At 32.2% G+C, this 11,333-nt stretch overlaps 1 protein-coding gene across 1 annotated transcript; it reads left to right on the top strand.

Annotated features, from left to right (window-relative positions):
* The first annotated feature begins 6,955 nt into the window (after positions 1–6,955).
* On the top strand, positions 6,956–10,363 carry LOC7459011 (protein DUF642 L-GALACTONO-1,4-LACTONE-RESPONSIVE GENE 2). Its single transcript, XM_002324244.4, has 3 exons — positions 6,956–7,123; positions 8,283–8,780; positions 9,480–10,363. The coding sequence occupies exons 1-3, from the start codon at positions 7,048–7,050 to the stop codon at positions 10,004–10,006; spliced, it is 1,101 nt and encodes a 366-aa protein (XP_002324280.3). The 5' UTR covers positions 6,956–7,047; the 3' UTR covers positions 10,007–10,363.
* Positions 10,364–11,333: the final 970 nt, after the last annotated feature.

Here is an 11,333-nt window from a genome sequence, read left to right as displayed (position 1 = left end):
AATCACTTTTTTTCATGTAGATAAAAATTGTAGGCCTAAGAAGGTCACCATTTCAGGATAAGGAAGAATCTAAATGTTTAAACTGAAGATAGATCGCAAAAATCAAAGGAGATTGGAGCTTTAAATTTGGAACTACGTTTGTCAGTTGGTAGAATGTTATCTTAAATCATTGAAAGTAGGACTATCTTCATCGTGCTAATAAATCTGAAATACAGTGGAGGTCCATTTCATGTGGGATCTCAATCTATGTCCTTGCAAGTTTTTTATTTTTTTTTTTTCAATCACCATTTATGAAACACCGACAAGAAAAAATGAGAAAAAAACCAGTGGTGGGAAGAAAAGGGATGGGAGAAGAAATATTTGATGGTAAAACAATGCCAAGTGGCTATCGGAGTTCCAAAATAAAAGAGAGAAAATAAGGGATATATTATGTTTCCTTTGATTGCCAAAGGTAGTTAAAAACAATCATCAATTCAATGAAATTTTCCATTTCACAATTATAGAGATGGTGTCTAGGGTGTTCAATTTAGATTCTCAAATCAGAGGTCACAGCATGTTATTTAATGTGTCTAAATTAGGTTTTGAGTTGGGAATTTTGGCAAGCGTTTCGCATTGTATACATGAGATTTCTGAAAAGCCTGTATTAGGACAACATAGAATCACATGAAAATCTTTACATACTTGTGCCTCACTAGAGCTGTCCACTTGAAATTTAATATGGAAGGCAGATACAGAGACCACACATGAACTAGAAATTATTAAATCCAATAAAATGCATGGCTTGGGTTGTGGGTCGGTCTTGCAGCTTAACTTGAGTTTTTTTTTTTAATTGAATATTTTTATTTTTATTTTATCTTTCAAAATTAAGTTGATTGGAAATTGGACAATGTAGTTTGTTTCAGTTTGTTTTTTATATGGCCATTACAGTCTCATGATTTAGGTTGCAGATTTAACTTATTAACTCGGGTTTATCCTTGTCAATATAATATATTGTCGTTTCAATACTTTTATAAAAAATATCGTCTAATATATGTTAGATTTTGAATTCATGATTAAATTTTTTTTTCTTAGAAAACATATTAACGATGATTGGATTTTTTTTTTGGCATTTGAAAAAAAAAACCGATATGACCACTTTGAAAAATAAAAAATAAAATAATACATGGTATATTTTTTTAGAGAAATTTTATGGTGCTCGGAAAATAACTAGTGGCATCCTACTAGTTACTCCTAGAACTCATTTTAAAGAAAAACTATATATACAATTATAAAAATAAAAAATAGATGAAGATATTCTTATAATTTTTAGTGGATAGTAGATTTTATTTTCTTTTATCTTTTTATATCTATTTTTATTTTAAGATAAGTTCATAAAATAAATAATAAGATATTATTAATTGATATCTAAACATCATAAGATTTTCCTAGTTGTCACATAAAAATGGAGTTGAATCTTGATTGGCTATGGAGCCCGATACATTCTATGACTTGTGAGTGAATTTCAAAATAATATTGACCAAATTAAGTAGAAGTGATTTCTTTTTTTAATGTCAAATTGTAAGAGGGCAAGAGGGCAAGAGCCCTTTCTCCAGGAAGTGGTCACGTTCAGAAAGTTATCAGGAGACAATATTAATAAATGCAAGCCACGTGGGCAGTTGAGACACCGTCTAATTTTCTGAACATAAGACGGTTGGTTGGGTCGTCTCTCTGTTGGAAAATCCAGCAAGAGATTCTAACAATTGGGCGTCATGTTACTGTTTTTCAAAATAGTTTTTTTAAAAATATATTAATATAATTTTTAAAAAAATTATTTTATTTTTTAGCTCATCATATTAAAATTATCTAAAAAAACATTAATTTTATATTTTTCAAACCAAAAATACTTTTAAAAACCACTTAAAAACATAAACAAAATTATTCTTATCTTTATTCTTTTGTAATTTGTATTGTAATTTTTTTTTATATTTTTTTAAAAAAATATATTATACAAAAACTAAGAAAATAATATTTCATTGTAACAATTGTAATATTATTTTATTTTTCTATCATGTTAAAAATTAACTTTAAATTTTATATATTTTTATTAATGTATATAATATTTACTATTTTTTATTATATGTAAGTACTGATTTTTTAATTCACGGTTATATTTTTTTACTCCATGTCATAAAACACATTAATAAAACTTATACATTAATTATTTTAAATTAAAAAAATTATTTAACCTACAACAAAACAAATTAAATAAATAAATTGACACTTTATTTTTTATATTTATTAATAAAAATAATTCTTCATATATTTAATTAAATAGCAAATTAGTTTCTAAACTAATGTTCAAGTCAGGTGGGAAGAGTTTTCAATAGGATTTCTGTGTACCCTTTTGGCACTAAAATCCAATATGCACAAAGCACTTTTAAGTGTCACTTCATCACAATTAAGGAAAAAAAAAATATATGGATGTGATTTGGGTGACAACCTTGTTAATCGTGAACAGTATTTTTATTTTTTTTTATTTTTTAACCATTTTTTAAAATTAATTTGATTTCTATGTCAAAAAATAAATTTTAAAAATAAAAAATTATTATTTTAATATATTTTCAAGCAAAAATCACTTTAACATATGTGTTAGTATTATAATGATTTTTAAAATAATTTTTTATTTAAAAATATATTAAAATAATTATTTTATTTATAATATTAACACATTAAAAATATTAAAAATACTAAAAAAATATGTGACAATAAAAACAAGACGGTAAGAGGTCAACAATGCTTGAAATTATTTCTTGCAATTATTTAAGATAAGGGGAGGGCATATGTCGGCACTTCAAAGGGCAAAATTCATTGAATATTTGGCTGTGGGATCCTTGCAATGGTAATCAACTATATATATAAGAGATGCATGGTAAGGAATAATAATAATAATAATAATAATAATGTAGCTATTTAATTTTATATTCTGCTGTTTATTCAGCCATATTTGGATGCTTCTCACAAGGGTAGAAGTTCCGAGGCTTGTCCCATGCAAATCAGAGAACATGAACTTAAAACTTCACATTGACAGTTTTGGATCCATTGATTCAAGTCATTCTGCGCATTGCAGCTAGCAGGCCTATCCTTACAATCTGAAGCAAGAACAAAAACACAGAGAGAGAAGGGATCATTGCAGCAGCTTATATGATGATAAGAGCATTTGTATCCAAACTTTGGGACTCTAACACCAAAAATGAAATCAGGTTCAATGAATTGAATATCTTAAGCTGTCATGCAACACCATAACTGTTCAGTGCATAACTCTGAAGTTTTTGATACATGAACTAGCTAGTTTCTATAGTTTTCTGACCCGTTTCTTTAGGATTTGGGTTGTTGAATTGTTGAGTTAACTTACGAGTTCTCGAGTCGGATTAAATTTATTATTTTTATGTAAAACTATTTTGTTTTAACTTTTTTATAAATCTCTAATTTAGTTTAAATTTGGTTTGATTAAGTTAACTAGATAGCAGATAAATTTTTAAATCAATGTAAAGAAAAATAATTTAAAATGAAACTCGACTAAGATCAGACTGGTATATTATTGGAATGGTAGGTTAAAAAAAAAAAAAAAGAGGGATATTATTTTGTTTTTTCTTTAATTTGTCGATACCCAAACCAGCCGACAAGACCATAAACCTTGAACAACCAAATGCAGACACTCCAGATCACAGAATAATACATAGGAAGGATGTTAGTAACAACCAGAAATTAGGGCATATCCCTAAAATTCAACACAAACTACATAGATCTGAATTTTGGACCATATACAGAGGAAAGGAAAAGATATCCAAAAGGGCAGAGGACAGCGGTCCCTCAAGACCTGCGGCCCGAGCACGGTCGTCCACATGAAGATGATCAAGGAATAGATGAGTCTGAAATTGAAGTAAGGCCTACTCTCATGCGTTATTATTATTTTTTCAAGTTAAAAGGCACACATGCCCTCTGTTCTTCTTGTTTACCCTTGCCCCTCTTCCGCCGGGTCCCTCGACTCCTGATCACCTGGCCCTCTTCCTCATGGCATGTTTCTTTCACTCCTTTAAACATGGATCATCTTTTTAATTCTACAGGCACCTCTTTGTTTGCATCCTAGGGGTTTTTGGTCTTTTGGGCTTAGGGCATTACGCATTTATGGAGGATCTTTGTTGATTTTTGTGAAGTTTTTACCTTCGGTATTTGAAGAATGGTAAGAGACAAGAGGAAGCATGTTTTCGAGCATTGTTATGTGAAAAAAATGGTGTGATTGATCAAACGACATTCTCTTTTGCCTTCTTTTTGTATAGATAAATTAAAAATCATCTCTCTCTCTCTCTTTCTCTCTCTAATAAATTAAAAATCCTAGAATAATAAGTAACTCAACTAGTCAGATTTTAGATTTGTTTTCTAATAATTACGATGAGTCCCTTTAAAACTACTAGAGACTTACATAACCATTAATTTTAAAGCCCGTAAAATTAATCGAAATCCACATAAATTGATTCAGATAACCACGTTAATAAAAAAAATTCAAGAATCTGGTTTGTACATGACAAAACTCTATTCTAGGTTAAAAACGTTCAATATCAAGGTTTTAAAGCATAAAAATATTGCAATATGAAGAAAAGTTGACAGAAGAGACAAAACCCGCCATCATTCATAAGAACAAGGGAGACATTTGAGTTGATTAAGAATGGGAAAAATTGCAAGAATATATATATATATATATATATATATATATATATATATATATATATATATATATATATATAAAGAAATTGGAGAAGACTTAGATTGGTCACATGGCACTAGGTTACTTGTTTACATCTCACAATTATGTCAAAGCCAAAAATTAATGACAAGCCACACGAAAAAGCAATAAAATATATCCTAATTTAATATTTATAACGTCAAAGGATTGGTCTCTTGATTAAAAAAGTTAACATACTTTTTTGTAATCATTATCATTTAAATATCAATTTACTAGAAACTCCTGGTTTGTTTTATGTTGGATTATAAAAATAAACTTTGTTTTAATATTTGAAAGATATCCTAAATATTAACAAAAAAAATAAAAATAAAAAGAATTGGGATTTTACCATACCTCTTCTTATAAAATATTATTCACCTTAATAGTATTTTTTTTCTAATTCATGTTTTATTTTTCAATATTAGATTTATTTAAGAATGAGCTTTATAATTTTTTTTAATAAGGTTATCTCAGTCTTATAAATCCGACCGTGGATTTGACTGATTAATTTAATTGACTTGAGTTTTTTTTTAATTAACTTTTTTTAATCTCAATTTTATTTTTTAACATTAAATTAATTACTATACCCCTTCTCATAAAATATTATTCATCTTAAAATATTATCCATGAGAATAAGAAACCATACTAATTAAACTCTATAGAGCACGTGCTGTGCTTATTTAGGCCCTGTTTGTTTGCTGAAAAGTAGTTTTTAAAAAAAAGTGAATTCTAAAAAAGTAAATTATTTTCCAATGTCTGATAATGTAATAGAAAATAAGTTGGAAAACACTTTCCAGTGTTTGGTTATATCATGGAAAATGAGCTGGAAAATAACTTATTAATGTATTATTTTTTTTTCAAGTTTATTAAAATAATGAGGAACAAATCTTACAAATTAAAAAGTTGAATGAAAATGAAAATGAAATTGAAAAAATATATATAATTTCATAAATTATCTCAAATAAAATAAATAATAATCAAAATAATAGAGATCAAATCTAAAAAATAAAAAATTGAAAGATTAAGAAATTAAAATAATAATAATTAACATTTCATAAATTATTTCAAATAAAATAAGTAACAATCAAAAGAATGAGAACCAAATTTGATAGATAAAAAATTTCAATTAAAAAATGATAAGGGAAAAGCAAATAACAATTATAAAAATGAGGATAAAAGTTAATATAAAAATTAAATTCTAAGGAATGAAATTGAAAAACAAATATTCAAAACAATATATATATATATATATCAAAAGTTTGAGGGCTAAATTTGATATAATCAGCAAATAATATGATATTTCTAAATTTTTCACAACTTCCGGAAAGTGTTTTCCGCCCAAAATAAAAAAAAAACACTTTCCTAAAAACGAAGCTAAATTTTTTTTTTACTGAAAAATATTTTCCGTTGATTAATTTTTCTAATGACAAATAAATATAGAAAAGTTTGAAAAGTGGTTTTCCGGAAACCAAATCTTCTCCATCGACAAAAAAAAAAAAAAAAAAAGACTAACTATTTTTTTATTTAATTGACTAATGACAAACCCAATTCATTCCCATTTTTCATAACCGATTATATTTCATGTTATCGTGAAACTGTTCTTATAAATATATTATTAAATATTATTCATTTAAAGATATGGGTTTTGATCACTTTTGACCATCAAATTAAACTACAAACCCTTCAGAAATTCAAACGCATTTATCATTATTAAATTCTACGACGGGATATTTATTTCATATATTAAGACATTCACTTAGTTTTTCTAATGGTTGAGATATTGGTTTTAATTTGGATTAATCTTTATATAGTAAAAATACAATTTTCCATAATTAATTCATGGATTTTCTACACTCATATACTGTGAATTAAAAGAAATTATAGTCATCTATTTTCCCATGATAAATTACAGGACGAAGATACCCTCCAACAACATTTACCTAAAAGGTGGACATGTCTTGGCTTGCACAAGCTATGGGAAGGGAAATCATGTGACCATGAACAGCATCTGTCTTCATCTTCTACCAAAAGACACGTCAAGATTCTGGTTTCATTATCATAAAACAATTCAAAAGTATGTATGATCTCGTCATTAGAAAATGCCAAGTGAAGATGCATGCCATCATGATGTCAGTCTTGCTATTTCTTTCAAATCCAAGGGCTTTTTTGCCTCACGGCATGCATATAAGCTCATGCTCTCTCCCTCCTTCGCACTACATGCCTTCTCCTCCTCCTCCTCCTCCTCCTCTCTGTCTTTCCCTTGGACAAGAAATTGTAAAGGACTTGAAATGAGAGGAGCCGCCGTGTTGTTGTCGGTGCTGCTGTTTGCCACTAATTGCCACTTTGCCTTCTCTTTCATAGAAGGTAAGCTTCAGAGCTCGAAGACACTTGCATATGTCTTCATGGTTTTCACAACCTTAAACACAATGGCTAGCTAGTAGCTACTACCCACCATGATGTTCCACCAAAAACCCACCTGGTTTCATAGTTTTGTCCCTTGATAGGATCATCCAAAGCATTTTGGTCCTAATTAATATAGTTGGCAAAGTCTACTGTGCACAAATCTCTAGCTAGGTCTCTCACAGCCATATTTTGCACCTTGTTTGCTATTATCTAGTCTCTAGAGTAGTGATTAATCAGTACCAATTCATCTTTTTTCACCATTCTTGACCTTATAAATTGCTTAGCCACACACAGTCTGTTCCAGCAAAATTTAGAGATTTCGATTCTTGCAGTGATGAAGGTGTTCAAAAACAGAGTCGCCATTAAGTTCAATAGATCAAAATACTGGTTTTTTTCTGACTGCTTTGGTTCTGCTTCAAGTATATCTATGGCAGTTTTTGTTTTCACGGTACAGCTTTATTTTTTAAAAAAATTGTTTTCTTTTATGGCAGTTTTTCTTTTCTTCAGATTATTTTTTTTGAATCATTTTGAATTGCACCACTGTAGCTCATCTTTTGTAGAAAGCAGAAAGGACATGGCATTCCAGGCTGAGCCAGTGAGGCACGTGATCCTTAAATTGTATATAGCACCAGGCGTACCACCTTCCTATTTATAGCTTATAACACGTCACTCGTCCCTTTACCAAAATATTTTACTCATTTTTTGCTCCTCTCCTTTTCTTACTTTCTAGCTTCCCCCACTCCCTTTTTTTACTAAGATTTCACATGTAATTTAGATATTATTCAATTGAACATGACCTAAGATGGCCATGAGAGAGACATGGAATTTTGTATTTACAAAATCATTATGATTTAATTATATAACATTACAAAATGAGTTGAATGCAAAGAATGTTTTTGTCGGATAGTATATAGCAGGGATAGTTGAAGCACACTCCATTTGAGAAATTAGACCTTGGGTTCGAGCCACCGTTTTCCACCACCATCATTGTACTGAAAAGAATTATGTTTTTGCATGTTTTCACATTTATTTTCTTAAATGAACATCATGGTCTCATGATCTGTTAAGTTTTTTTGCAGTAAGTTTTCTCAAGAAGTAGAATTTGTTCATCATAATGCAGGGCTAGTAGAGAATGGCAACTTCGAGCTTAGCCCGAAGCAATCGGATATGAAAGGAACACAGATGATCGGACGCTATGCATTACCAAAATGGGAGATTTCAGGCTTCGTGGAGTACATCAAAGCAGGCCAGAAACAAGGGGACATGTTGCTAGTAGTGCCAGAAGGAGCCTATGCAATAAGGCTTGGAAATGAGGCATCAATTAAGCAAAGACTGAATCTTACAAAGGGAATGTACTATTCCATCACATTTAGTGCAGCTAGAACTTGCGCTCAAGAGGAAACATTGAACATTTCGGTTTCTCCTGAATGGGGTGTGTTGCCAATGCAGACAATGTATAGTAGCAATGGATGGGACTCGTATGCTTGGGCATTTAAAGCCTTGATCAGTCCTGTTGAGTTTGTTATTCACAATCCTGGAGTTGAAGAAGATCCTGCTTGCGGTCCACTTATTGATTCAGTGGCATTTACATCCTTATATCCTCCTAGACCAACAAATAGTAAGTTCCTTGTAAATTTTCTATGCATCAGACTTATGGGTTGCTAGGCATCAATCATCAAGAAGGATACAGAAATATAGGACAAGTTGTTGATGTGAAGTTAATGGGTCCTCATTCAATTATGTCCCTCAATGCCACTGCACTGAGAGACCTACAGAACACTGTCTCAACTTGATATTTAGCCCTTAGTAAGTAGCAGGGCACTCAAGGACTATCTTCCCCGGTTGCCCCACAATATTTATGGACTGGCCTTCAAGTATAGAAATTTGGTACCACTTATTTTCTAGTCGTTTTCACCACGGGACAAGTATAGGAAAGTAACAGGACTAGATTATTAAGAGGACAATGGTCCAAGTAGAGAAAAGGATTGGAGAATAGTATAGGATTCAGCTCTAAAAATGTTAACCTGCAAGTAGTTCTGTCAATGAAAGAATCCTAGCGGTAATTAGCTATAATTAACTTGACTCAATGGATTTGAGACATTAAGATGCTTAACTTGCAGCCTGCAGATTGCAACTTGACCTGTGCAGAGCCCTGTATTTAATGACTACTTGATGCTTGGGTCCCATTGCAGTTGTTCCTTTCTGTTTGAACTTTGAATCGTTACTCAACATGGTTCTTAGTTATTGTGTCCTGCTATAAGCACCAAAATGTTGAGTTAATGCTAAACAACTTACGATTTTATGCTATATTTTGCAGAGAACATACTGAAAAATGGGGGTTTCGAAGAAGGTCCATATGTGTTTCCTAACACGACCTGGGGTGTCCTAATCCCACCCAACATTGAAGATAAGCACTCTCCACTCCCTGGCTGGATGGTTGAATCCCTTAAAGCTGTTAAATACATAGATGTAGAACACTTTTCAGTGCCTCAAGGACGACGTGCCGTAGAACTTGTAGCAGGCAAAGAAAGCGCCATTGCACAAGTAGCCCGTACCGTAATCGGCAAAACCTATACCCTCTCATTCGCAGTAGGAGATGCCAGCAATTCATGTGAAGGGTCAATGGTTGTCGAGGCGTTTGCCGGCAAGGACACACTCAAAGTTCCTTATGAATCTAAGGGAAAAGGTGGATTTAAGCGTGCTGTGCTCAAGTTTGTTGCTGTTTCTACTAGAACAAGAATAATGTTCTATAGCACATTTTACACCATGAGGAGTGATGACTTCTCTTCTCTTTGTGGACCTGTTATTGATGATATCAAGCTGTTGAGTCTCCGTGGAACATGAATCATTAAAAGCTAATTAAGGTTATTGACAAGTCTTTAAGTGGCTGGATGTATGAATTTCGCCGTCACGGTTATACTATGTATGAATATTTTTGCTATATAAGAGAGGCAGGCTGATGCAAATCAAGACACAGGAATTCCTACGACTTCAGGATCAAAGCCTCCATCAACATAGGAGTTGCTGCAATTTGTTTCTTTCCTGTTATTACTTTTCTAGTTTATTAATTTCCTAGTTGGATTTGAAATTCTAGTCTTTTATTCTTTCCTAGTTTATTATTGTTTCCTAGTTAAAATTGGAGACTGTATTAGTATTTAAAGAGGATGAAAGTAATATGAATGGCAATTAATTTTTTAGCCATCCTACGAACTCTGAGTTGAGCTTTCATTGGAGTGATTCCAATACACAGAGAGATTCTGTGCTAGTCCCTATTCCTGATACTCAGCGTGAGGCTGCCCCAAATAGATCGTTGGCACCAAATTGGTATCAGAGCAAATTGTGGTTACCCGGTTCCATTCATTACAGTGTCCTACGTCCATGCCTGTAACCCGCAGTGGTAACTCATACACCATGGCAACCAACCAAAACCTGAACAACCCAAACCCACCCAACCAAAACCCAAATAACTCAAACCCACCCAATCAACACCCGAATAACACAAACAACCCAAGCCCCAGCCACTAAAACCCAAACTCAAGCCATCAGGACCCAAACACCCGAGACACAGACCAGCCTCAACTACAATACCAGGTTGACCAGATCGCCACAGTAATGGAACAACTTATTCATTGACTAGACCTCATGGAGGAGCGTTGTACTCGAGAGGAGAATGGAACCTTTAATCGCTCTGGACGCAGAGTAGTACATAGAGAGAGGTTGGGCGACAGTGATGGAGATGTTTATGAAGAAGAAGGAAATCAGGAGTTTGAGAATCATGAACCACGAGTTCGGCGTCATAGACGAAACATGCACAGAGGACATACAAATCATGGTACAGGTTATCAACCTCTTGATGAATTGACCAAAAGAATGAAGGTTGACGTTCCAGATTTTCTTGGAAAACTAGAACCCAATGCTTTTGAAAATTGGCTAACAGCTATCGAGGATTACTTCGATTGGTTTGCTGTTTCAGAGGATAGAAAGGTTCGTTATGTTCGGATGAAATTAAAAGGCCACGCACGAGCATGGTGGGGGAGTGTAGAGGAACAATTGCGTCGAACACGTAGACCAGCAATTTCTAATTGGGAAGAGATGAAAGAGAGACTGAAAGAAAAATATTTACCCATTGACTATGAGCAGATGATGTTCGAGGAGATGTTGCAACTCAGAC

Source organism: Populus trichocarpa, chromosome 18, assembly GCF_000002775.5.
Source record: "Populus trichocarpa isolate Nisqually-1 chromosome 18, P.trichocarpa_v4.1, whole genome shotgun sequence".
In the NCBI taxonomy this organism is placed as follows: Eukaryota; Viridiplantae; Streptophyta; class Magnoliopsida; order Malpighiales; family Salicaceae; genus Populus; species Populus trichocarpa.
The sequence above is the reverse complement of the archived record's forward strand: the minus strand, read 5'-3'. Positions and strand labels throughout refer to the sequence as shown.

What these genes read in the sequence shown, in the direction of transcription:
- LOC7459011 (XM_002324244.4), top strand. Translation starts at nt 7,048, where the DNA reads ATGAGAGGAGCCGCCGTGTTGTTGTCGGTGCTGCTGTTTGCCACTAAT. An exon ending in TGCCTTCTCTTTCATAGAAG is followed by an intron (nt 7,124 to 8,282) that starts GTAAGCTTCAGA and finishes ATCATAATGCAG; the next exon opens with GGCTAGTAGAGAATGGCAAC. An exon ending in TCCTCCTAGACCAACAAATA is followed by an intron (nt 8,781 to 9,479) that starts GTAAGTTCCTTG and finishes TATATTTTGCAG; the next exon opens with AGAACATACTGAAAAATGGG.